At 48.0% G+C, this 27,328-nt stretch overlaps 1 protein-coding gene across 3 annotated transcripts; it reads left to right on the top strand.

Moving 5' to 3' along the window:
* Window positions 1-27,110, top strand: LOC111844474 (uridine diphosphate glucose pyrophosphatase NUDT14-like). 3 transcript variants are annotated; one of them, XM_023812980.2, is made up of 5 exons: window positions 1-86; window positions 13,146-13,189; window positions 20,105-20,169; window positions 22,135-22,366; window positions 24,793-27,110. In XM_023812980.2, exons 2-5 carry the CDS (start codon window positions 13,173-13,175, stop codon window positions 25,040-25,042), a joined length of 564 nt encoding a protein of 187 aa, XP_023668748.1. In that variant the 5' UTR covers window positions 1-86; window positions 13,146-13,172; the 3' UTR covers window positions 25,043-27,110. The 3 variants fall into 3 exon arrangements, with proteins under 3 accessions (XP_023668748.1, XP_023668746.1, XP_023668749.1); XM_023812978.2 differs by lacking the exon at window positions 1-86 and adding an exon at window positions 716-891; XM_023812981.2 differs by lacking the exon at window positions 1-86 and adding an exon at window positions 7,819-8,392.
* The last annotated feature ends 218 nt before the right edge of the window (window positions 27,111-27,328 follow it).

Here is a 27,328-nt window from a genome sequence, read left to right as displayed (position 1 = left end):
GGCACCATGCGCAAGAACGCGACTCAGCGCCTCAGACTCGCGCCTGGCGCGCGCGCGCGCGGTAAACGAGCTACGAGCTTCGCGTGGTAAGTCTTTCACGAAGTAGACAGGCTGCGGCGAAGGGGGGGGGGAGCCCTGCCTTTTTGAAACTTACAAATGTAACTATTTCTTTAAAATTACACATACATTGGAATTCAGAAAAAAACAAAACAACAATAATAATCCATCATTATACAATAATATCAGGATATGAATATATTAATTAACATTATGTTTATATTTATATTCGCATTCATCTCGCTCAATCATGTGATACATGTTTAATCATGGTTGCCGTGTCATATTTCGTACAGTTTAAAAATTACTCATTTTTCATTACAACTCGGTTATCGTATGTGGACTTTCCATAGAGAGATATTTACTGAGAGATGTATGTTTATGAGCCCAGTTATAGGTTATTTACGTCTTATATATCCATCCATTTTCTAACCGCTTATCCTAGGTGTCATATATACAATATTTAGCAATTTGGGTGTCGCAGATGTCAAATTTAAAATGCTTAATTGTAGCAAAATACATAAAACAACCAGTTGAGTCGTTAAATGTCGGTAGAAAGGTAGAACGGGGGCGGCATTCGGCGATACAGCTGCGGTGGCGGCATTATTTTATTCCCGGATATTTTCGCGATTGCGTATTTCGTTTGTCCTTCGTCGGCATCCGTAGCCATCGATCTCTGTGGTGCTTGCCAGATCTGCGGCTGTGTTGTCTGTGGTAAGAAACACCGGGTGGACGGTAATTACTGAATGAGCTATGGAGCAGATCAGCAATATCGAGGTGGTTCCGTGCGACAGCTCCCATTACCTGAGACCGTTTCGGGTGCACTATAGCCAGGTGAGTTGAGAGAGATCACCCGTGCCTCGGTTAACTTCATGACCGTGAGAAGCGGACACGCAAAACATCCAGTCGCCCCACCCCCATTCATTCCTCCCAAACAACTGCTACACGATTTAGATACTTCGTGTTTGTCACTCCCGATGACGGTCACTTCACGTTAACCATAAACTGCAAATACACCGTCTTGTCCTATGTTGTATGGTTCATGCTTAACCGGCGATGCTGTCGTGGACACGTGCTGTGCATTAGCCGGCGATGTAGCTCTAAAAGTAAATTGGCAGCGTACTGCCTTCAGTATTTGCAGACTTATAAGTTCCCAGTGAAATCACAAGGAGCGCGTGGTGCACTTCTACGTTCACATAACCATCGGGACGTTTCCCCCTTGTAAGGAAGGTCAGTCATTGCGAAATAACACTGTGCATATTGGTCCCTTGTTCCGTAGTGATGGCAGCGGTTGCAAAGTACATGTAACTACTGCTAAATGTTCCTACGAGGACCATTGCTGCATTTCCGCTTAGGCTTAGCAATATGCGCAGCTAACATTGCTGTAGTCGGAATGTGTGAATGGGTTGCGCTTCGTTATGCGTGATTCGCAGATCGTGGGAAACCGGACACCGTCTCAGCCGCCTCAAAATATGGTGTCAAATCATATATCGGGTTTGGCAGCCGTGGGTCTTATGTTACACATGACATTTGAGTGAACTGATTTCCTTTGACTCCTGTTTGACATTCTCAGCCCACGACCTTGGATAGGTTCACAGAGGCGTCCGGCGGTTTTGTCGACGTCCGCAGGAGTCTTTCCCCTCTCATAAGTGACCCAGTCTCTGGGTTAGACAGATATCTCGCAATAACGGCAACTCTGATTCTGAACCTTGATTTACGGAAGCCGCTCCCTGAGAGCAAAGAGAAAAGAAAAAAAAAGAATCCTTGTTAAATCGGTTGGAGCTGCCAAGAGAGGCTCAGAGTTATTCTGGGGGGTGTTTGTACAGCTTTTCCAGTAGGTGTGTGAGATGCCAAGGCCTGGCAGAAACGCTTCCTACGCAGGTGTGCAGGCTTGGTGCCTGACACGTGCTACCTGTGCAGCTGGCTGTCCCCCCTGTGACACACTGCCCTTATGCATCCTGCTGCATACCATCCTCAATACGTGTGCTTTGCCATCGACCCCTGTGTGTGCCACAGGTCTCTTTCATGTGGTGATGGAGTCCCTGTGGACACTTTTAAGGTGTTAAAACATTTATTTTCTTTTGTTGCCAGCCGCTTGTTTCCTATTAATTGTTTCCAGCATCTTTGCCGGGCAGTCCTGGCATTTTTGTCAGAGTGATAATGTTTCCTTGTATTGACGCAGAAGGTTAGTTCCATTGTATTGCTGAGCCGTGTGAGTCATCTGCACTGCCACGGGCGTCTAAGCAGAGGCAGAGCGCCCAGAGTGTTCCGTCCAGATGTTCTGAGGATGGAACTCCAGCTCTGAGGACAGCCTTGCATGGGTGGGTGGGCCTAGGGTGCCCCTCTTAAGCCAATCACGGAACGGCGCCCAAATGCACCCGCTGTATTGGTACACTTCTTCTCCTTTAGCCCAGTTGCATGAAATGGTAACCCAAACCCCAAAGACCTGCCACGTCCCTGCTCCAGACATTTTTTATCTGCCTTGTCATGGCAGTTAAAAAGAATATATCACAGGAGCAATAATTTACATATTGCTTATATAAGTTATTTTTTAATTTTAAAACTTGCTTATGATTTGTTAATTCAAATAAAAATTCTGGCAACCAGCCTGTGGTACCTGCGATTAACAGTGTTGTATACCACAAAATATAGCTTTCATTCACATTAACTGGGCATAGTCAAATTTTATATATAAAATTATATAATTAGTCAGTGCAGTGAGCCATTCGCCATTCACACAGGGCCACTGCATATGCCTGAATGTTAATATTCGTAATATTTCTTGTTCACACCTGTGCGATGAAGCCGTGGGATCTGGATCAGCACCCTCCTGTTGCAGGGCTCTGGAATCTGTGCTCCCAGCTGTGTGGCCATGTGTCAGAAACATTAATGACCAGTAATGAGTGCAAGGGGCCCAGCGCAGACGCCCACGTGAATTTACAGTGCCATGAATACATGTAAACCAAAAGCGGGTTACAAACATGACTCAGAACATATGAGGAATTATTAATGTCCAGTATTCGTGGAGCCCTTTTGGGTGATTAACGGAGCAAATTTTCTTTCTCGTTTGTTTTAGGACTTAATGTTATCTGTTGTGTTTGTTTTTGTGGGGGTCATGGGGGGGGGGAGCTGTACCTGAGTGTGTTATTAACTGGAAGTCAGCTCTGGGCTCCTCCGTGCTGTGCTGGCTGGTGCCCATTGCGTTTCTGTGAAAGGATGCCACATGGGAGCCCAGAGGGGAGGGCCAGGCGCTAGACGGGGCCTGCCCTGCGGTCCCCGGCACGGCCACGCACCACCTGCATGCCAGCAGCCTGTCTACATCTGTCCCAGTGTTTTGTAACCCATTGTGAAATGACTTTGCGACGAGTCTTTGGAAACAGTGTGCCTTTGGTCTCTCTGGATGTAGCCGATTGGTTATTTCACAACAGCTGTGTTATTTAATTTTTTGTAGTATTTTTCTTTTGGGGAGATCCTGACAGACCTTTAAACTGAGAGGTCTGCTCTCAGTCTAGGAGTTAAGGAGATGAATTCTCAGTGGGAAGATTTCCAGTTCAAATCCCGAAGGGGAACTACTATTGTACTCTTGACAAATTACTTTGTCCCAACTGGATCGATAAATGTTCAGCTCTGTAAGTGGGTGAAGTGTAAAAATGTAAAGTAGGTTAGTTGCTTTTCATAGAAACGTTTTCTGAGCAAATGAATATCTTGCGCAAAATGCAATTATGCCATAAACATGTATGAATTATGGCACACACGCTGAAAAAGGTTATAGAGACAGATAAAAATGTCACAGAATAATGTCACAAAATGCTGCACACACATGAATTATGACATAAATACAGATTAATTATTTACTACGCCCAGGAAGATGACACACACACAGGTAAGTGTCATGCAGATGAATGTCTAATTTAACTTAGTAATGTTATGCATGCAGATGAATGTCATGCTGATATATGTCATGACCCAAGGTAAATGTCATGCAGATTACGTGTTGGATGTCAATCATAACATTGTATATGTCATGAACAGATTACTAATGTCTTGAGCAAAGCTTATTACATATGTCACAAGCTCCTTTATGACATGGCACTACCACATCTTGAAAAATCGCCACTTTATCCTGCCTGTTCCCTTTCCCCTGTGGATTAGTTCAGAATATCATAATGTTATTTCCCATGGCTGGAAATGTAAAGAGATGAGATGTGGTCCCAAAACTCTTGAGATTATGTGTATAATAGCATTGCTTCACTGGATTTCAATCAAATAGGTTTGGAGAGAGTTTATAGGGTATGATTTAGTTACTTTGGGTTCTCTAGACAGAGCTCGCGTTTTTCTCTGCATAGCCGCAGCCTTTGTATGTATATTCTGCCTGTACAGACACATTCACAAGCTTATTAGGGCAGATCAAGACGTAATTAATTAGGATATTCACTCGACAAGCCCTGGGCCCCAGGTCGGCGAGGCACCCGGGGGCCCAGGCTGCCAGCTGGGCTGGCTCTGAGGGCAGCGCCAGCTGACAGACTGCTGGATTAGGGCTGAGCAGCGGGGGGCGCTATCAAAGGCAAGGCTGGGGATTAGGGCCCGTGAGTGGGCGGGCAGCAGAGGCTGTGTGTGTGTGTCTGTGTGAGACAATGGGGGTGAGAGACCCCGTGGAGGCCTGCTTAAGGGTGGGGGGTAGGCGCTGAGACGTGCGAGTGCCCTGTCCGCAGCCCCGGCCCACTGACTGTGCTCAATGCACACAGGAAGTGCGATTCACCAGGGCCAGCTGTGACGGGTCGCTGAATGTGTCAGGGGCGAGTAAGCGGGTGCGTCTTGGGGGGGGCAGGCACCCCCCCGGATGTGCTGTGCTCTCGGCGGCCGGACCCCTCTGCCGTCCCTAATGTGCCCTCACAGGCCCTCTCCAGCTGTCCGGTGGAGGGTCTCGCTTGCTTTGACGCCTGAATGGCCGCCGCTCGGCTGTGGCTCGGTTCTGATGGACAGCTGGTCAGTGTGGTTCAGCCCCAGAGTGACAGCTTGAGTGCCAACCCTCTGTGGGGGGTTGGGGGTTGGGGGGGGGGGGCTTCCTTGTCCCCGAAGGGGCAGAAACTTCCTTGCTTACTGGAGAAGAGAGGGCAGCTGCCTCCCATCTTTGCTTTGTCTCTGCTTCGTAATGGTTGACTCATGTTTGACGTTTTGCGTGTCATCCGAAGTCATCGGTCTTGCTTCCACTGTTGGCCAGTGTTGCTCGAAGCCCCGATTATTCAGCAGAACAGGTACACGGTGCCCCGTGTTTGAACCCGTGACCCTCTGCCGCAGGTGTCCCCGGATCTCCGTGATCTCCAAGTCCCACCGTCCTGCTCTCAGCATGGGCGAGAGCCTGCGGGTCGGTGGGAGCCGGTGCACGGGCCTGCCCGTGCGTAGAGCCTGCGGGTCGGTGGGAGCCGGTGCACGGGCCTGCCCGTGCGTAGAGCCTGCGGGTCGGTGGGAGCCGGTGCACGGGCCTGCCCGTGCGTAGAGCCTGTGGGTCGGTGGGAGCCGGTGCACGGGTCTGCCCGCGCGTAGCGTGCGAGCCCACGGCCCTGCTGACGGAGAGGTGGCCTCGCGAGGTGCCTCTGCTCCGCCGCCGTGCTTTTCCCGCCCTCTGCGCCTCATTGTGTTTGTGTCCTGTGTATCATTTCCCCGCGAGATGGTGAATTGTTAGGAAGAACAATGATTCATTCCGCTATGAAAGGACTCATAAATTATTTACCACATTGTAAAGCTGAAGTACATTGCTGCCCTTTTCACTTTCGAGGGAAGGAGGAAAAAAATCGAATGGCACTTAATGCCCCCCCCACACCCCACAACAGAAGTACTGAATGCTGATGCTGAAATAGAATAAATCCTTATCTTCTGCATCCAGTAGACTGATTGGTTCCGCATGAAATTTCTCGCTTCATCCTAATTGCCTGGGTCTGGTGAGCTCTGGTCCTGTGTGTCCTGGGGGGAACACGGTGGTGGACAGGGACCTTTTTGGGGAAATTCACCTGTCAGAGGGGAAGCGGAGTGACCATCGCAGTAGGAGCATGTGGTGATACGGCCCTGGGATGGTTAGCACTTTGGCAGGCTTGCAGTAGAACTTCCTCAGCTTATATAAACCTTGTTGAATCATGGAAAAAACCACATATTTAATGTTGACGTAAAATTCAAGCTATTTGTTACATGTGACTACTTTGTTTGGTAGCCTGTTTGTACGTGTTGCCACTCGATTCAAGTGCAGTCGGATATTTTATCCTTATTTTCTTTTCCTGTTGCAATCGTATCTGAGCAGCACCGCTGACAGCGCCGTCAAGTCTGAATCTGCCTGTCTCCACACACAGGAGTCATGTGTAGCAGCTCCTGCACACGCTCTGAGGATGTAATCACGCATGTCTACGAGGGGGGGGGGGACATCCGTCGGCGGGGCTCCTGAAACAGGACACACTGGCTGGTTTGAGAGGGGCAGCAGCCCCCACCAGCTCTGAGGGTCAAACAGCGGCAGAGGTGCCGGGTGATGCGTGAGCGTGTGCCGGGGAGGGAGTGAGGCCTGACACCAGCACGTGCTGTCGTTTGGCCTGCCATGTGTCTGGCTCCTGCCCATCTTAATGCAGTGGGCGTGGTCAGCAGGTGGCTCCACCCACAGCCTCCTACGGAGCGTGTCCTATAACAGCAGGTGTCTGTTTTTCAAAGGGACAAGAGCGCACTCAGATTATATGTGCACATGAGAAAAGGCCTTGGGGGAGGGGGTGGGGCAGGGAGGGGGCGGGGCCCTGTCCTGTTCATGCCTCAGCAATGGACCCTTTCAGGGGGCCCCTAGCGTCACCTTGCTTGCCCTGGCAGCGGCTCCCCGGCCCCCTCCTTTGGTTTAATCGTCCTGCTTTGCACGCTAACACCTTCAGTAGCTGCCCGCGGGGGCGACCCGTCCGCTCGGCACGGGGGAGGCGAGCATCTTACCCCCCCAGGAGGCTGAATACCACATGGCAGGAATTAAAAGGTCGCAGTTGTAAACGGCAGTGCCACGACGTCCGCAGCTGCCAAGGTTCAGCCGTTTGGGGGGGGGGGGGCTGGGGGCTGTTAATTAGACTTTAAGCACCTGACAGGGTGGGATCATGTCCTCCCTTTCCCCCCCTTTCAGCCCTTTTTTTATTGCTCGGGGGGTGAGACACTGCAATAGCTTCCAACGGGGGTGTCAAAATGGGGGAGGATCCTGTGCTTGTACCACTAAGGGAACTTTATTTTAACCCTAACACCCCCTCCCCCCCCAACTTACTGGTGCTAATTACCAGCAGAATAGCCCCGGAGGCCACTGTTTCCCATAAGGCCATGCGGCGCAATCTATTGTTATTTTAATATTTGAAATGGCATCTCTGTTGGCCCCTCTGTGGTCGTCTTTCCACTAATCTGCGCCACTGGCGGTTCCCTCCATCCCAGCAGGGCTATGAGGATTGCCCCGACGGGTTTGTCCCTGTAGGACGGTCCTGGCCTGGTCCCCGGTCCCTCGGCTTGTGGTGTGACATCTGTACAGGTGTCTTTTAGCTGGGACGTCTAAGCTTTAGGGTACCAGCTGAATCTGTTGGACCTTCAGCCAGGGACTGTAACTCAATTCGCATCATTAAAATACCTTTTTGATGGGTAAAATTGCTAAATAAAATTTTATAATAAAGTCTCCTTGGGAGGTATGCAATTTTCCTACCATTCCAACATTACACGGGAAATCTTCCCGCCAGGATTTCAAAATACTGTGGTATAGCCAAAATAGCATATTGTCATAATACCGTGGAACTCCACGATAAAGACGGTAATAATTTGTGATAATGATGAGTAGTAGTATCTGTAATGTGCCCTCTGTGTGCTTGTGAGGGTGAGGACCCTGTGGTGGCCTGGAATCCCACTGAGGGCATTTCCTGGGACATGCTGTGAGTTCCCCATAACCCTGTATTAAATATGTGCTTATGGAAGATGGATGAAATAGTGAATGCAATGAGGAACAGCAGTAATGACCTGCAGGAAACCCCAGGGCTGCCCTTGGCTGCACGTGGGGACCGTGTGCTGTTTAGGAAATATTAGTGCTGTGCTGTCATCTGCTGTTTTTAACACAGAGATTCAGACTGGGGGAGTCTGTTTGATCAGAGCATCTCGCTCTGCCTGCTGTCCTGGGAGGAGCTGCAGTGTGGGATATGATGGGGTCTAGTCACATGATGATTATTGTGTTTAGGTTAAGATGCCGCATCGGAAGGGTGTCGGTTCAGGTTTCAGCAGATTACGTTCACCGTTGGGTCCCTGAGTGAAGCTCTTAACCCCCAGGGACTGGCTGACCCTGCTTTCTCAAAAAAAGGTATGAAACTTTGGATAAAAGTGTCTTTAATCAAATAAAATGTCAAGGTACAAAGAAGGGAGTAAGAAGGAGCTGAGTGGACCTTCAGAGCTGAGTGGACCTTCAAAGGTGTCATCCTCAGGTTTTAATATGAAAATGAGCCCCAAAAATGTCACGTGAAGTGATGCTTTTGTTCTCCTCATGTAAGTAATTAGTGCTCATAAATAATAAAATGCTTGCCCATAGATGTTCTAGATAGTTCCTGGCAGTTGTGCATTTCCCAGTGAGCTCGTGCTACTGGTGCCGTTTTCCACTTTATTGTAACCCTTTGGCTGTAGACGACCCACTCGGGCTCTTGGGTCATTCTAATGAGGTACCTGTCACCCGACACATCAGCCGGGGCCTCCGCACACCATCTGCTCAGCAGGGAACTTTCCACAGCACTGATCTTTAACCTATTTATTAGCAATTAATAGGGAGCAGCCTTTAAGGGTGATGTATCTGACCCTCCAAACTGATACATAGACAGGGCTACTTTATTAATGATTGGAGGAAGTTAAGATTTGCTTAATTTTGCTTAATCATTTTTTAGACTTTTACTTTTGTGTACGGTAAGGGCTGTTGCATCCCTAACCCTAACCCTGCTCCACACTGTATTCTGTTGCTGTCTGCCTCCACTTGAATGGTATGATAGTTAAGCCCCTGTGACTTCACTTTACTGGTTGGGCCTTGCACTGTCAGAAAAATGGTTACTGGTACAGTTTTGTACTCCAAGGTACAAAAAAAGCATGAATGTACTTTAAAGGTACATTTACCTATAGCTTGAGTACAGTTGGCAGGCCCTTGAAGTTACAGCCCCAGCTCAGAGGTGCAAATGGGCCCCTTTTTCCTGACAGTGACACAGTTACCAGGCGGTGTAACAAACCAGCTGAAATCATTACAAGGAAGCGTGTTCATTTGTAAGTTTTGTCTTCTTGTCTTGTGTTTTCATTTATTTACTTACTTTTAAGTCGATTCACATTTCTAATGTGACTTGCATAGCTTACAACTCAACATATCCAACATGTTAATTTTCCTCTTTTTATAATGAAAGAATTCTTGTCCTGTATCTTTTCAGCGTCCAACTAACCCCTCTGGACCTACAGGTCACAAGTTCAGGTCTTTAAGCAGTACTCCTTATCCTGCTTTTGGCCAGAACAAGCCCCCCTCAACAGTTTAAACCTGGCCACCCCCACAACTATGTGTTCAAGTACACACTTGTTGAAGGGTGGTACCTCCTTCAACCTTAGCCGATTCCTCAAAGACTACGATGGCTTTTTACACCTACGCAGTTATGTGGGGTCCACTTCCTGTCGTGTCCCATGGAGAGAGCTGTGGAAAAGCCCGCTCATTCCAACATAATGATGAATAGGTGGGAGGAAGAGTAATTAGGATTCCAAATGTTTTCAAGGAGGGACACACAATATGACTGGGTAGTGTTTGGCTTCTCTCTAAACCTGTCTCTTGATAACTGATTGACGTAAATCTTTGTGAAAGACATTTTCGACATGTTCCCCACCTCCCTGTCCCATCTCCCCAAATTGCATGAACCTCGGCCCCCCACATGTAAGATCTGATCCTGATAGTTTGACCATGGGCTCAGGCTAGAAGAATCAGGCTTTGAATCCAATACGAAGGAGATGAGACAGCCCATTACTCTATTAAACCGTTCTATTCCTGTCTAATATACAGCTTTTTATCCAGTGTGGATACGCTCTGCTCACTTCCAGATGTGTTAAACCAAGTTCTCTTGGTTTGGAACGCAGTGAGTTATGTTTAGTCTACACTGGATGAAGCTGCAGCTGTCAAAGGTTGGTGTAATAATAAAACAAATAAAAAACATAGTGTTAAAAAAAGGTTAAAAGTCACGAAGTCTGAATTGCAGTCTATCCTGATGCCCCAAGGCTCTCAGGTATATGCTTAAAGAAGTCCACCATTATTCCTATGTCAAATAAATATTTTGTCTCATGCCTTAATGATTACTGTCAATGAGGGACAATGCCATGTCCCTCGCTCTGCACATACCTCTGGGACATGCTGAAAGGATGAACAACTATATCAGGATGCTTTTCATGGACTGTAGCCCTGTAGTTAACAATATTATTCCATCTTATTTTGTTTAAAACCTCAGAGTCCTTAGTCTGTGCAGGTTTATCTGTGGCTGGGTGTTTGACAGACATCAGTGAGAATTGGCAGCAGACCCTTGTCCACTTTGACTCTCATTGCCCGTTTGTGACAGGGCTGCTGCAGCCTATGGCCCCTGTCATAAGGTGCTTTTCCACCTTACTTTTGGTACTTTGCTTTTTCCATTGGCTTCCGGTCGAGTACCAGTACCAAAATTTCTAGTACTGAAAGTTCCAAACCAGCTGGGGTACTTCTTTGGTACTTTAGGGTGGGGCTTGAACCGCTTTCATTGTCAATTGGTTATGCGAATACCCTGCCTCTGAAACACAATAAAAACGCCGTCTTGATAACAATTATGAACTCAGAAAACACCGATAAATGAAGGAAAAAAATAATTGTGATCTGGTCGTATGAACAGACAACAAAAAAATCTGAATGGCATGACAAGAAATTAAAGAAGTTCTCGAAGTACCAAAAGTACGGTACCTGGTGCGGTGGATAAGCGCCCATACAGTCTGTTCACCTATGACTATGCGGCAAAGCGTGCAGGTAACAGCATCAAGATTGCAGATGACACCATCATGATTGGCTGCTTGAGGCATGATGGTGAGGCTGTCTACAGGAGGAGGGTTAAAGGCTTGACAGTACAGTGCAAGCAGAACAGCCTCACTCAGAACATGAACACGACAAAGGAGATCATCGTCCACTTCAGGAACGTTGCGTCCCATTCGGCCTCTGTGATTTGCCTGTGGAAATTGCCAGCAGCGTCAGATTCCTAGGAATCTAAATCTCAGACTCCCTTTCATGGTCATTTAACACCAACCCTATCCTCGAGAAGGCGCAACAGGGATTGTTCTTTCTGAGGAGGCTAAAGAATCAAATTCCTAACAAAATCGTACTGCTGCATCATTCAGAGCATCCTGATTGGATACATCACAGTATGGTCTAGTAACTTGACAGCCCAGGATCTCAAATTGTTACCTCTTGTTCAGTTGCACCAGTGGTACCCTTGTACTAATTCATTGCACTTTATGCTCTGTTGTACTGCATTGACTTGCACTAATGTCTTTTGAAAGTGCAGCACTGTCTCATCCTGTGTTTCATCCCTCCTGACATTATGGAGAGAGTCTGTAGGACAAGAATTTCATTGTATTTGTTGAATACAAATTACAATAAAACTTGAATTTTTGAAACTTAATAGTCTGCATGTAAGTCACTTCTTCATTAGAGACCATGGGCACTATCCACCAGTTCTTCACAGGAGATCACCACAACCTTACAAATGACCAGTCTACTAGAGTACTGTCTCACACAACTAATCCAGTCCCAAGTGTCTCTCACAGATGGCCACATCCACAGATGTGTTGAAATTTAGACTAGATTCTATTTTGTTTTCGTTGCAAAAATCAGAAGTGCTCAGGACAATGAAATGAAGTTTAAAAAGGTGCATGCACTGGTCATCAGAGTCAGTGAAAGCAAGTCAACCTCCGGCGCGTGTGGCAGCATCTTCGCTGCACACTATATGCAGTGAGTGTGCAGCAAAACAGAAGAAATGACGTGAATTTGGGAGCAGCCATGACTGCTGCTGTTTTGTTCACTTCTGACTCCCTTTAAATAAGTCATATCTGCACAACTCTCTCAGCCATCACGGAACTCTCCATCCATTTCTGAAGATGAATTTGGTCACGCCAAATAAAATGGAATGCAGATAAAATGGAATTGCAGTTAATCGGGGAGGTGTCTACGAAATGGCAAGATTGTGTGGATGCAGACGTACTCTGGTGCCTGTTTCAGAAGATCGAAGTAACTTTCATTAAGGTTCATTGGTTAAAACCTGTGGTTTTGCAACTTTTACCGGAGACCTGCATTCTTTTCATGACTTTGGTCAGGTGTATATGCTGTATTCCCACGTTTGTGATCCTGCTCATTTTTTGTGACGTCTTCACATGGTTCATTTTACTATTTACACTTCTATCCCACATCCCGCCATCTGTGCCCGTGTCAGTCGCAACCAAAATTAAAAAGCAGCATTCCAACATTCCGCAGTCGTGTAATGCGCGGGATCATCTGCACACCGTGAAATCCCTAGCTCCAAGCTGCAAGTCATGACCTGAGCGCCGAGGCAGAGATTAACTTCTGGAGCGTTCTCTACCGTCAGCTCTCCCACCCAAGCAGAATCGCCCCGGGGAGACAAATGCGTTGGTTAGTCTGGTAGGCGGGGAAGTCGGTTCCTCCTCATGGAAGCAAAGGCACATAAGCGGCTTTGGAGGAGCGGCCGGTTGTGTGAGTGTGAGAAGCTGAAAGCCGTACAGTTTGATGCGCTTAATGCTCATATGGCCCTGTAAGGCAGTGCTTTGGCCTCTGGAATTCCTCCTCGCCCTCCCTGGTTCTCTATCAGCTGGGTTTCCCACAGAACACACACACATTGTGACCTTTCCCTCTACTGTAAGTCACTTTAGATAAAAGAGATGGACGGATGGATGGGTGGGTGAATGACTACATGAATGGCTTCAGTAGAGAGGTGACGGCAAGGCAGCACTCCCTTGACGTCCAGTGAACTGACCATTGTGCTGCTATTCTTTACTGACACTCTTTTCCTCTTGGTTCACAGAATGGGACAAAAAAGTACTGGGACTTCATGCGGACCCATGACAGGTGAGGTTCCAAGACATGCAGCACAAAGTCCTCTTAGACATGGCTCATGCATAACAAAGCACCAGACAGTAAGTGTAAGGTGGTGACGGTTACGGGCCATGTCAGAGCGATTAGCTGCTGGCCTGCTGAATAATCGTGCGACATGGCAAACAAGTTTTGTGCAGAATAGCAATGAAGTGCCAATACTGATCTTCACAGCAACCAAGTGTCACACAGAATAGCAATGAACCATCAATACAAGAAAATGCACCAGCGAGATTAGCTGGATTAAAACTTAGGGTAACACTTTCTATGAAGCCCATGCTTATTAAGTATCTATGCACATATTCAAAACACATTATAATACATTCATAAAGCATTATAAACACAAGTATAAATGTTTATAAAAAGGCATACATTATAGCCATGTTTATTATGCATTATGAATGCTCTCATCTATAATGCACTATAAAGACCTTCATAATGAATCATAATGGTCAGCATAATGCATTATGAAGGTATTTGTAGTGCATTATAGATTAGAGCGTTCATGATGCATAATGAACATGGCTGTAATGTGTTATGCCTTTCTTTAATTATTTATAACCTTGTTTATAATTTCCTAGGATTGCATTGTAATGCATTATGAGGGTATATAATGCATTTATATGACTGCTTTAAGTAATGTCACAAAACAAATGTTAAGTATACTGGCAACATGAAACAAAGCTCTCTGCTGACAGAGCAATTATCTGACTATGTACATAAATATGTTTTTCCCTTTTATACTTACTGAAAAAAAATTCTCCTAAAGATGAAATTTTAACAGAGTAGTGCAAAATATTTTTGTTGAGGCTGTCATTGATTGTAATATCAGTCACCGAACACAGCTTCACAGTTGTCCGGTTGAAGCTCTCCAGGTCCATTGTTTCCTGATTTGGGGATGTATGTTCCATGCTTTGTCACCGTATGTTATGCATACGATGCTTATGGTAGAGCAAATCTTCACAGCGTGTTCTGGTACAGAAAAAATCCTGGCTTCATGGTAGCACACAAAACCAGCCTTATCTGCATTCTGTAGCAGTTCTCTGTATCCATTTCCTTCTCAGATACGATTAATTGGAATCGTGTTGTAGGTGTAGTTGTATGTGTGTGAGAGGATTGTTTCTGTTTTACCAAAATCAATCAAGACAAGCGGTATTTTCGTGCAGGCAGTGCGTTTGTTCTGCTGTTCTTCGGAAGATGGTAGGTCTTTGAACATCTCACATATTGGCGTCTGTTGAAGTGGATTCTTTGAGGCTCATAATCTTTCCAGGCTCATAATCAGGGTGATTAAAGGAGCTACCTCCTGTCCCTTCCCTCCTGGGGGGAGGTGCTACCTCCGTTATTTTGTACCTGGACATCTTGAGCAGCTGAAGCATTTCCCTCAGGGTCAGAGATTATAGGTCATAGGTCAAGATCTGATTTGTATGTCCCTTATAGTCACTTCATCTCCAGCTGGTAGCTGTACTGTAGGAAGCCACAAATGAAACATCAAATTTAAAATTTTGCAAGCAAACTAGGTAATTATTTTGATGATTTTGCTTGAAGGCTAATGCTATGTAACATTAGGAAACTAGATGCACAAACAATCAGCTTTTGCAAATTTAAGATAGGTTGGTTAATAGTTGTGATCTGAAGCAGTATGGGGACAAGACCTCAAGCGGTCTGCGCAGAAGAAGCGGTGATGAATTGTTAGGTCAGAGCAGTGCTGTGGAAGCCCAAAGGTAAAGTGCTGAATGCCTGGAAGTCACTGCTGTCCATGTAGATCACTGTGGTGGACCATCCATCCCTGGTCAGTAATACAAAGGGCATTTCTGCCAAGGGCTACTACTGCCCAGGCCAATGCTGGCTCAGCTTACGGGAGAAGCCTTGTGGTCCCCGAACATAGCCCTTAAACCGGAATTACTTCCAGCTGTTTATAAATGGACTAAACGTAAACTGCAAAGTGGATAATTAAGGCTCAGCTGAAGTGTCTTCATGGAGTAACGTTTCGGAATTCTGTTTACAAAAGCTTTTGGAACAAAGAGGATGGAGGGGAATGTGTCGTCGTCATGTTCCGCATGGGGAAGTATTCGCGGTCCGAGAGAAAACAAGGCCGGAGTTTAGCCGGGGAAGACATAATAGCAGAGGATCTGAATGATGAAAAGCAGTGGGGAGAAAAAAGAAAGAAAGAATGAATGAAAGAATGAAGGGCAGGACAGAAGGAGAATGGAGGAGAGCAGGAATTCTCCTGGTGCCCTTTATCCAGATGGCCTTTGTGCACAAGCGGTGAGAGTGAATTCTCAGGGCTAGCTGTATTGATCCTCTTATTGGTAGCCTGATACAATGGCTCAGTGCGGGGGGGCACGCAGAGAGGCACTTGTTGCAGGATAAAGCCATTAAGGCCAGCATTTGTTAACATCATTAGAGAAATCATTCTCACCCTTGATTGGTCCTCAGCATGTTCCTATAGCTAGAGCCAGGGCCGGTGATTTTTGGGTCCTGGGGGAGGGTGAGAAGGACTACTTGTGGAGAGGGGGAGGTGTTTTATAGTTTGTCATGCATGGAGGAAAATCTGTCACCTGGCATGGCTGCTCCTTCGCCCGGACGAGGATGTTGTCTTGTTTGCTTTCTCGTTCATCTGGGTGAAGATGTGTCAGTTTGTAAGGCTAGTCTTTTATTTCCAGTGTAACATTTTATCATTTAGGGGGAAGATCTGTTACCTGGTTCCGTTTTCGTTTGGAGGAAGTTTTCAGTTTCCTCTTAATTCGAACAGGGGCTTGTTAGTTAATTTGGGTGCCTTGTGCTTGGGCCTCATATTCTGGCGTACTTAAGGCATCGGATCAGGAGGGGGGGTGCGGCAAATGGAGGCGGGCCGCATGTCACCCAGCGTGGCTCATTCCGGGCCAGTACTGCAGTCTGGAAGGGAAGAACAGGAAGCCGTGCTCATAGGGTGGGTTCCTCTTCCTGGGGTGCTTTAATTGTTTTTTGGGTGGGGCCCCAAGTGCCTACCAGACAGAACTGCCAGTAGTGGAGCCCATAAAGCTTAATCAGGCCCCGGGACCCAAGCAAATGTGGCCAGGTACTGATAAACCCCCCACTCCTAGGACGGACCATGGGGTGCAGCGCTGCACCAAGGCACTCTCGGCATGGGAAAGGGTGTGCTCCGTTTCCTGTTTCCTGGGCCGCTTCCTCTTTGCGAGCATGGCCTCGCCAACGGGCGCAGACAAAGTGTGTGTGCCCTGTGACCCACACAGCCGGGTGGGCACGCCCCGCACCCACGCCGCTGCCTGCACACAGTGAGGATTATTCCCGAAAGCCCAGCATGAGCCTCAGACACGTATGCGCAGAGAAACTCACAAATACAAACATGCTGATGGAAATTATGCTTTTTTTACCATTTTCACATGTATGAGTGCAGCTACACTGGAATGCTTCTTTTCACAAATGCCGACTTGCTCTCAGTTGAGAGACGCACTTATATACAGTTGAGAGTGAAGCTTGTTCCATTGCAGGGTCAACCATTTATCTGGCCCCCCAGGGATGACCGGGGGCTAAGGCCCTCACTCTGGGGCCCAACAGTGGCATCAATCTGCAGGCCCCGTGACTTGCACTGGCGATACTGGTAGTGAGATCATTCAGGCAGGGACCCCACCCCCACTGACTGACTGATTAAAGGATCTCCCCTGCAACACTGCCCCTGCTGCCAGTGCATGTCCAGCTCAGAGAGTTTATATTTTCATATTTTATTCAGGAGACGGAGACAAGCGCACACAGAAAAAACACTTGAGTGCAATAAAATCTGATGTATTAAAAATTCATGTTTCAATAATGAAGTCTTGGAAACAACCTGTGATATTTTACTTAAGATTATACTCCGTTGTACTGCTATGCTACAGAGGACAGTTGAGTGGTACATCTTAAATGCAAGGTTCTTCACGTGAAGCTCTTCAGTCCATTGAGTAAGTTAAACATTGCCTTCTCCGGCACCATTGTTGCTACCATGATGTTGTCCTGTTCAGTCTGTTCCTCAGATAACACACTTCAGTCTATTGAGTAGGTTAAAAATTGTCTTCCTGGCACGTCCCGCTGTTCTTCCAGGACTTGCTTGAACAGGGAAAGTCCCGCGTGTCAGAAGTTAAAGCCGGGACCCACCTAGTTCAATGCACGCTATAATTTTGTTTAAAATCATTGTGCCTCTGCTTGCAACACAAGCACCCTCATCATTCCCGCTTAGGATCAGTAAAACAGATCTATCTACCTCTTGGCCTGCATATCTACATCTTGTTATTTCACAATTTTGTGAATATATGTTTATAAGACGCGCTTATATGTGCGTATGTATGTATGTGTGTGTATTTGTGTATATATATATTACTAAAGCATGTCAAATCAACTTCCTACAGCTGAATCAAAGGCTGCCTCTTAAAACTCCATTTCAGTTATCGCTATAAGATAAGATAAGATAAGATTGACTTTATTAATCCCACAATGGGGAGCAGCAATAATAAAAATAATAAAAAAGACAGTAAAAAAACTGTATAACAGGATCCATAGGATCAGCAAAAAATAACAATATAGACAATAAAAACAATAAAAAAAAACAATTTCTAAAACTGTATAAATATATAAGTAAAAAATATAAAGAAAAAAAAAGAAACATATAAATATATATATATATATATATGCATACATACATACACACACACACACACACATATATACATGTACAGGGATTATATATACATATATATATGCAGTGGGACACAAACACAAGTGACATGCGAGTGAGTTTCAGCATCTCCGGAAGGAGCCTCTTTGAGGTAGCAGGAAGGCAGTTGCACGTCTGGCACGGGGGCAATCTCTAACTTGCTCCCAGACAGCGGTGGGCAGAATGAGCCCAGTGACTCTGACCGGGGCTTCACGCCTCGACGCTTTCCAGGCCCAATGGGTGAACTTCCAGCTGAGACATTGTGTTCGCTGTCCTTATCCCAAGAGATCCTATTATACTGAGATTCTCAGCACCAAGGTCCTTTCTTTTTTGGAGGAATTAGCTAGTATCTCACAATTGGAGTGAGGACAAAGCCAGAGGTGCTAATCCCGCACTAACGCCTTGGATGAGGGCTCTGCTTTGACCCGCTTTCCCCCGCATCGCCCTGCTTCACCCGCTTTCCCCCGCATTGCCCTGCTTCACCTGCATCGCCTTGCTTCACCCACTTTCCCCCGCATCCACCTGCTTCACCTGCTTTCCCCCCCGCATCACCCTGCTTCACCCGCTTTCCCCCGCATTGCCCTGCTTCACCTGCATCGCCTTGCTTCACCCACTTTCCCCCGCATCCACCTGCTTCACCTGCTTTCCCCCCCGCATCACCCTGCTTCACCCGCTTTCCCCCGCATTGCCCTGCTTCACCCGCATCGCCTTGCTTCATCTGCTTTGCCCTGCATCGCCCTGCTTCACCCGCATTGCCCTGCTTCACCCGCATTGCCCTGCTTCACCCGCATCGCCTTGCTTCATCCGCTTTGCCCTGCATCGCCCTGCTTCACCCGCATTGCCCTGCTTCACCCACTTTCCCCCGCATCCCCCTGCTTCACCTGCATTCCCCCACATCACCCTGCTTCACTCGCTTTCCCCCGCATCACACTGCTTCACCCGTTTTCCCCCACTTTCCCCCACATCACCCTGCTTAACTCGCTTTCCCCCGCATCACGCTGCTTCACCTGTTTTCCCTCACATCGCCCTGCTTCACTCGCTTTCCCCCACATCGCCCTGCTTCACTCGCTTTCCCCCACATCTCCCTGCTTCACCCGCTTTCCCCCACATCACCCTGCTTCACTCGCTTTCCCCCACATCGCCCTGCTTCACCCGCTTTCCCCCACATCGCCCTGCTTCACCCGCTTTCCCTCACATCGCCCTGCTTCACTCGCTTTCCCCCACATCACCCTGCTTCACCCGCTTTCCCCCGCATTGCCCTGCTTCACCCGCATCGCCTTGCTTCATCTGCTTTGCCCTGCATCGCCCTGCTTCACCCGCATTGCCCTGCTTCACCCGCATTGCCCTGCTTCACCCGCATTGCCCTGCTTCACCCGCATTGCCCTGCTTCACCCGCATCGCCTTGCTTCATCCGCTTTGCCCTGCATCGCCCTGCTTCACCCGCATTGCCCTGCTTCACCCACTTTCCCCCGCATCCCCCTGCTTCACCTGCATTCCCCCACATCACCCTGCTTCACTCGCTTTCCCCCGCATCACACTGCTTCACCCGTTTTCCCCCACTTTCCCCCACATCACCCTGCTTAACTCGCTTTCCCCCGCATCACGCTGCTTCACCTGTTTTCCCTCACATCGCCCTGCTTCACTCGCTTTCCCCCACATCGCCCTTCTTCACTCGCTTTCCCCCACATCGCCCTGCTTCACTCGCTTTCCCCCACATCGCCCTGCTTCACTCGCTTTCCCCCACATCGCCCTTCTTCACTCGCTTTCCCCCACATCGCCCTGCTTCACTCGCTTTCCCCCACCTTCGAGGCTGAGCGTGCTCGCAGCGGCAAGTGGCGGTAGGTGCTCAGCTTTTCTGAGAACGGAGAGTCAGAAGCGGCCTGTAGCAGGGATCAGCTGAAGGCCTCAGTGAAAATGAAGGCCTCACTTAGTATGTTTTCGTACAGCTCGGTGGCTCTTTGATGCGTCATTGTCACTGGTTTTGCTGGATGATTTAGGCCTATCGGTTCTTTGGCTGAAAGTGACAGTTTGACGGCCGGCAAACTGTGTCAAAGTTTTACCAAGAACGTTCTGGCCTTTTGTGTGTGCCTCGTGGTTTATAGAACATAAGAACATAAGAAATTTACAAACGAGAGGGGGCCATTCGGCCCATCAAGCTCGTTTGGGGGAAAGTAACTATCTGAACACTGTATTCTCTCTTACAGCGTATCAGTGCTGATCTTCAACACCACAGCCCACTGCTTCATTCTGGTCAAGCAGTTCCGCCCAGGTGCGTCCTCCCGTCTAGTCCAGACAATATGCCAATAAGAGTTCAGGGTGGACCAAACTAAAAACCAGAAACCAAGTTATAAGAACAAGGCTGGCAATCTAAGCACGATTAAAACAGAATTTGCTTTGATCCATGGCATATTTTACATGTACAGAGCAATCAAGAAAAAAGATCAGGCCTTGTTTATAAGCTTTAGATCAGGTCGAAGTCAGATCGAAGGTGTGATGAAATCAGAAATCAATCCCCAAGCTAAATCAGTGTTTGCACAAAAAATCTGAACATAAATCCTTAAGTCAAGTTCAATCAAGAGTCAGAACATCCAGGATGAACGTTATTTTAGTTTTGCCATTTTAGTGAGATGCCATTGCTGCGAGGGACTTCTTAGGCACATTTCTCTTTATATTAAAGTTATATTAAACATTATAATGCCTAATTTGCCTGAAGGGAAACATGCTTAAACTAGAATATTCTATGAAGCAAAAATGTATCTATTGGGTGCTTTCTGGAACAGATATTTCGTCTTGTGCGTGACTCTGTTTAGCCCTGGGCATCCCCCGGTAAGACGTGCATGTGTCGTAGAGTGATGGGTGTTGGGAGGAAATGTTCACCCTCCCAGACTCTCCCCTGCCCCCCCCCCCCAAGTGCAGAGTCATTAATCATCAGTTTAAGTCTCTTTTTAGGCACTAGATCACCCCTGGACCATGAACTGCCTTCATTACCCCCCGCCCCACCCTCAACTCTGGGGGCGCTAGTGGTGCTTCCTGCACTACTCTCTGTTGTCTACCCCGCCCCCCCCCCCCTTTTTTTTTTTTTTTTTTTTTTTTTTTTTTTTTTTTATAAAAGCCTTAAGAGACTGTTAGTTCCTGCCCCTGACTTGGTAATCTCACCGTTGACTTGATTGGCCACCCTGCCTACTCGTTGGCCTTGACTTACGGTGGACCATCGCAGATTTTTCCCCACCGTCAGAAAAGGAAGGTTTTTCTCACAAACTGTTAGCACCCACAGGAATGCATGTTCACACAGTCAGAACTCCTGTTTCCCGTATAATCCGCTGGTCCACAATCCTACACCATACAGAAACTTGGAAAGCATGCAGCATCGATAGTGGAAAGTTTTGGAACGGACGGCTTCTTCTCGAGCCGTTGGCCTCCAGTTCAGGGTTTTTTTTCTGCTGCGTTTTCCTCGCCATCATGGTGTGTGGAAAGAAGAGCATTGTGCCGGCAGGCTCCACCTGGGCCGCTCCACCGCCACTCATAATGGAAGGAAGCCCAGGTGCTGGAAGGGATTGTTCCAGTGAGCGGACAGGGAAAATGGCTGCTTTTGTGCAGAGACCCCACACTTCCTCAGGGCTCCTTAGTGCTTCTTGGCCTGATCTTCCACTTGCAGCCGGGGCAGCCTGGTGTCATGGCCTTGACCACCAGACCAAGAGGTTGGGTGGGGTTAGGGATGGAGCTAAAGTGTCAAGAAAGGACACTAATGAGAGAAACCTCACGCCATGGCTGTGACGACAACATTTGCTTAAACCATTTTTCCTGCCCAGAGCAGCTTGTGCAGTTCACAGTTTAGAATCTGTACACATTTTTTACTGTGGCACAATAGTAGTTAAGGAATTGTAACTTACTCAAGGCTATAACAGTTCTCCTTCCTGGAATCTGATCCAGCAGCCTTCTAGTCACGAACAAAACACAGAACCTTCTAAAGCTTCTAAGAGAATAAAGTCTACAGTCCATTTACAGCAGTGACTCGGGGGTCCGGGTGGGCTTATGCCTGGTAACTTTAAGCCTCTCCTGATAGCTTTCAAGCTCGTTAACAGTCAAGCTCCAGTGGTTCTGACAACCAGCCTCTCATTCCAGTTATCCTGTCTGTCCTAGTGCCAATAACCAGTCTGTCCATGTCCTGAGAGCTAATCTCCTCTGATCATCAAAGCCATTGCATCTAGTCCTGATCTCCCGATACCTCCTGCAGCCGTCTACATGTGTGAGTGGGAGAGGAACAAGCGGAAGGAGAAAGGCCCCGAGGAGCCGGCGGATGTCCATGCGGACCCCCCTCCTGCATCAGCAGGGGTTACGTACGAGTTGTGTGCGGGGCTGGTGGACAAGCCCCACCTTTCCCTGGAGGAGATTGCCCGGCAGGAGGTCCTGGAGGAGTGCGGCTATGACGTGCCAGCAGATAAGCTGCGGAGGATCACCTCGTACAGGTGCTGGTTCATCAGAAATATCATTCTTTCTCTCACAGGCACATGTATCAGTTTAGACGTTGGTCTGTTTCCTTTTGTTCCCCTATTCCATGCTGGTATGACAGGCTAGTTAACAGGTGCTTTCACACCGAAGCTCAGAAACTTTTGTAGCTCCTGGGCACTTTTGTGTGTCACTTTCACACTGCAGAATAGGAACTGTGACCTTCATCCTAAATAAGCATGTGAGACGCAGAAAGGTTGTAGGTTAAACTTTGTACATAATTTCATTCAAAATTGCACTGCCACCCAAAAACAATGGAGGGATGAACAAGTCGTTTTGTTAGATATTGGGGGGAAGTTCCTGCGATGTGAATATGACAGAAGTTCCTGGTTCCTGAAAAAGGTTCTGGTTCATGACAAAGATTCCTGCAGGTGCAAACCGCCTCAAGGGAAAAAACACACACACTATCATCAAAGACTTTGCAGGATGATGGGAATTTTGCACTAATGTAAACCAAGTGATCGGATGAGTCATGCAGCCGGCCAAAGAAGGCCCTTCTGAAGGCCTCTGTCTTAGTTTAACACTGATAAACAAGCGGGGAGGGCAATGCATTCTGTGTAATTTTCTGCTTGGCCATTCATACATTGGTCTAAAGTAGCTGTTTGCTGTTTGCTTATGGCAGTAAAATTTATCTATTTCATGTCTAGTGTGTTTATTTTAAAAATGTCTGATGGAGAGAATTCAGCCAGGAATGAAACTCTATTTGCTGCATCTTCTAACCACAATAATTCTGAAAATAATTAACATGTTCAAGTAAAAGAAAAGGCCTTTTGTTCTGGTGACGCCTCTGCTCATTTCCTTGTTCAGTGTGCAAATAGACATTCCCTAGATAGAGAGGACATCATCTGGTACATAACCACATGGACTTCCCTTAGCGTTTCAGCATGCCCAAATTCGGGAGGGGGCGGGGCCTGGGGTAGGATGTGGTATGAAGATGGACCTGTAGAGTGATGGGGAGGAGGCGGGGGGGGGGGTGTTTCGGAAGGGGGCGGGGCCTGGGGTAGGATGTGGTGTGAAGATGGGCCTGTAGAGTGATGGGGAGGAGGCGGGGGGGGTGTTTCGGAAGGGGGCGGGGCCTGGGGTAGGATGTGGTATGAAGATGGGCCAGTAGAGTGATGGGGAGGAGGCGGGGAGGGTGTTTCGGGAGGGGGCGGGGCCTGGGGTAGGATGTGGTGTGAAGATGGACCTGTAGAGTGATGGGGAGGAGGCGGGGGGGGTGTTTCGGAAGGGGGCGGGGCCTGGGGTAGGATGTGGTATGAAGATGGGCCTGTAGAGTGATGGGGAGGAGGCGGGGAGGGGAGGGTGTTTCGGGAGGGGGCGGGGCCTGGGGTAGGATGTGGTATGAAGATGGGCCTGTAGAGTGATGGGGAGGAGGCGGGGGGGGTGTTTCGGGAGGGGGCGGGGCCTGGGGTAGGATGTGGTATGAAGATGGGCCTGTAGAGTGATGGGGAGGAGGCGGGGAGGGGGGTGTTTCGGAAGGGGGCGGGGCCTGGGGTAGGATGTGGTATGAAGATGGGCCTGTAGAGTGATGGGGAGGAGGCGGGGGGGGTGTTTCGGAAGGGGGCGGGGCCTGGGGTAGGATGTGGTATGAAGATGGACCTGTAGAGTGATGGGGAGGAGGCGGGGAGGGGGGTGTTTCGGGAGGGGGCGGGGCCTGGGGTAGGATGTGGTATGAAGATGGGCCTGTAGAGTGATGGGGAGGAGGCGGGGAGGGGGGTGTTTCAGGAGGGGGCGGGGCCTGGGGTAGGATGTGGTATGAAGATGGACCTGTCCCTGTCCTCCACTAACATGAGATGGATAGAAACCAAGGCACAGCTGGGCTTTCTTTGGGAGCTGTGCTTGTCTGGGCATGAGACCAAGGCCATTCTTACAGACTTGGTAGAATTTCATGTTGATTTAGCATGTAAGTCATGTAGATGAGGAATGCTTAGTGGTTGATTATTGTGTGGAAATAACTGACCCGCTCCTTTATTCTGAAGATCCAGGTTTCCTGTTGTTTTTGCCTCTTAGCCGCATGATAATCTGTCTGAAGAACCATGCAGCCATGGACCTGCGGGTCTGAAAAGCAAACATCTGACAGTTTATTTTGGCAGACATAAGGTGGGATTCTCCCATTTCAATCATGGAGATTAAGCCCATATATGGTAACTAAAGCGGGTATTAAAGACGTATTTGGTAAACTACAGCTTCCCTGTGCCCACCTAAGTGTTGCTGAACCTTTTGGGACCTCTTCTAGACCGTATCCCCATGGCTCTGACATGGATGGCGTTCATGGTAGGCCCTGCACTCAGGAGGCTGCGTTTACATCCCACTCTACCCCATGTGTCTCTCGCTGTCATAGGGCCGTACAGACCTGCGTGCGTCACTCGTCTGTGTCCCCTGGCAGGTCGGGCGTGGGCGTCACCGGTGCCAAGCAGACCCTTTTCTACGTGGAAGTGTCGGACGAGGACTGCGTGGGCGACGGCGGGGGCCAGCCCCAGGAGGGGGAGCTCATCGAGGTGGTGAAGGTGCCCCAGCACCAGGCCCTGAACTTTGCATATGATGAGAGCATCCCCAAGAGCATGGGGGTCATCTTCTCCTTCATGTGGTTCCACAACAACATGTCGCCCAAGTTTAAGATCTCCACCAGCGTGTAGCCACCTGCTCCATCTTCTCCATAGTCTTCATATGTGACTATTGATTTTAATTTATTTTATCTTCTGATTACTTATGTTTCCTATTTACACACTGAAAGCTGATATTATGCACTGATTAATTTTTGCAAGACCTGGGTGCTGTTTCATGCTGGTATGTTAAAAAGGTCAGGTTTTGCTTACACTAACTGGTTGTAATTAAGGGTTTTATGTCATTGGTCCAAACCCGGTTGTCTGTGTCGCAAAGCTGTATCCTCCCTCTGTAGCCACTGGCAAGGTATGGACTTCCTTACCTACAGGAGAAGCTCGAATGCCCCAAGAGAGGGAGCGTCGCTTGCAGGAGGAAGTCTGTGCTCAGGACTGAGGGGCTGACACTCTGGCTGCTCAGCAGACTCCTTTTCATCCTCTGAAATGTCCGTGCTGCAGTTGCAGTGACCAGGAAAGTTCTGATTCTGAAGCTGACAGCTGCCCAGGGAATTAAAATGCACAGGGACAGTCAACCTTAAAATCTCCTGCTGAAATCTCAGGTCCAAAACAATGCTTTTGTGAAATGGTGCGTCTTTCAGGGACTTGTGAAACACCAGGTTTCTACTCTTTATAATGAAGCTTTACGGCAATCAGTGGACACCTCTGAGAGCGGTTACAGTAGGGGATGCCCCACACGAAGGATAAGGGTCTCAACGCCACATGCGGTGTGACCCCGGTGACCATGTGACACCATTGATTATGTGACAGGGCTGTTTTCCTCACATATCTGTGCCAATTGTCTGTGTTTAGTTTGAGACCAATGGACTCAGAGGCTTAAACATGAGTATCTATCTGATCCTCCAGAACCAGAGTCCAGGGTGTTTTAAAGGACACATTTCAATTAGCACCTGCTTTGTGCCTGAAATATCAGGTGAGGCAAATAACTGCCTAATTCATGGCTTCAATAAAGCAGTCCAGGGCTGGATGTGTACCTCCGCTGGAGGCCAGGGCTGGATGTGCACCTCCGCTCGAGGCCAGGGCTGGATGTGCAGCTCCGCTCGAGGCCAGGGCTGGATGTGCACCTCTGCTCGAGGCCAGGGCTGGATGTGCAGCTCTGCTCGAGGCCAGGGCTGGATGTGCGCCTCCGCTCGAGGCCAGGGCTGGATGTGCGCCTCCGCTCGAGGCCAGGGCTGGATGTGCAGCTCCGCTCGAGGCCAGGGCTGGATGTGCAGCTCCGCTCGAGGCCAGGGCTGGATGTGCGCCTCCGCTCGAGGACAGGGCTGGATGTGCGCCTCCGCTCGAGGCCAGGGCTGGATGTGCAGCTCCGCTCGAGGCCAGGGCTGGATGTGCAGCTCCGCTCGAGGCCAGGGCTGGATGTGGGTTTCCCTCATTTACATTAATGATCACACTGCTAACACTTTGGATTTGACAGCACATCTGTAGGACATGAACAATGACATTCTCTGTTTTCCTAACAACTTTACACTTACTATCTTACCTTGTGGCCTGATATCACACATTTAATTTTTTCCGGAAAGTACTTATTTCAGCACACGCCCAAAAATATACATTTTTACATGTGACCTTCTCCTTTTTTGTTGCTTGTATTTTGTCATCAATGCTGCTTTTAATTTTAACCATGGCAAGAACTTCCTGATTGCAGAATTATTCACTAGTTTTAGCTGTCCCATGGTGAGGTGAAATGCTTCCACTTTTTTGAGTTTTGAGGAAAAGCTGCTTTCTAAAAATGGCCGTTCTCCCAGGGAGAAGAAAAACCTGAGTGAACAGAAAACCATCTTAAAGGTGTTGGTGATGGTGGACCGTCCATCCAGAAATCACAATGATCTGCCACATGAGACACTTCTGATGTCAATGCAAAGCTGCTGTTTTTTCAGTAAACCATAGAGAAGTGGTCTCCCCACACCCCTTTGTGTTTCCATATGGAGCTTTGAATGTGCTATTCTAAACGATGTCGTGCGGTACTTTTCATTTTTAAAATACAAACCTAATTTTGTATGCAGTTATTTTTATTTTTTAAACATCACTTTTTCCCATCAGATGGCACTTTGCGCACATAGTAAAGACGAATAAATGTATGTGTTCAGTGCTGTGGTCAGTGTGTTTCACTGCTTAACGCAATGGGTTAATCAGCATGATTCCCCAGCTCCTACAGAAGGTAAGGAGAAGATTGCTACATTCCACAGCTGTCTTTGGCTCTTCAGAAGAGACAGGTTATGGTTCTCGGAAGACCTTGCCTGGTTAAATAATTTTTTTAATAAGTAATAATCAATAACAGTCCTTAATGTGCAGGTCACCGGTGTC

Source organism: Paramormyrops kingsleyae, chromosome 19 (genome assembly GCF_048594095.1).
Source record: "Paramormyrops kingsleyae isolate MSU_618 chromosome 19, PKINGS_0.4, whole genome shotgun sequence".
Taxonomy (NCBI): domain Eukaryota; kingdom Metazoa; phylum Chordata; class Actinopteri; order Osteoglossiformes; family Mormyridae; genus Paramormyrops; species Paramormyrops kingsleyae.
Note: the sequence above shows the minus strand (reverse complement) of the source record. Positions and strands in the feature narration are given on the sequence as shown.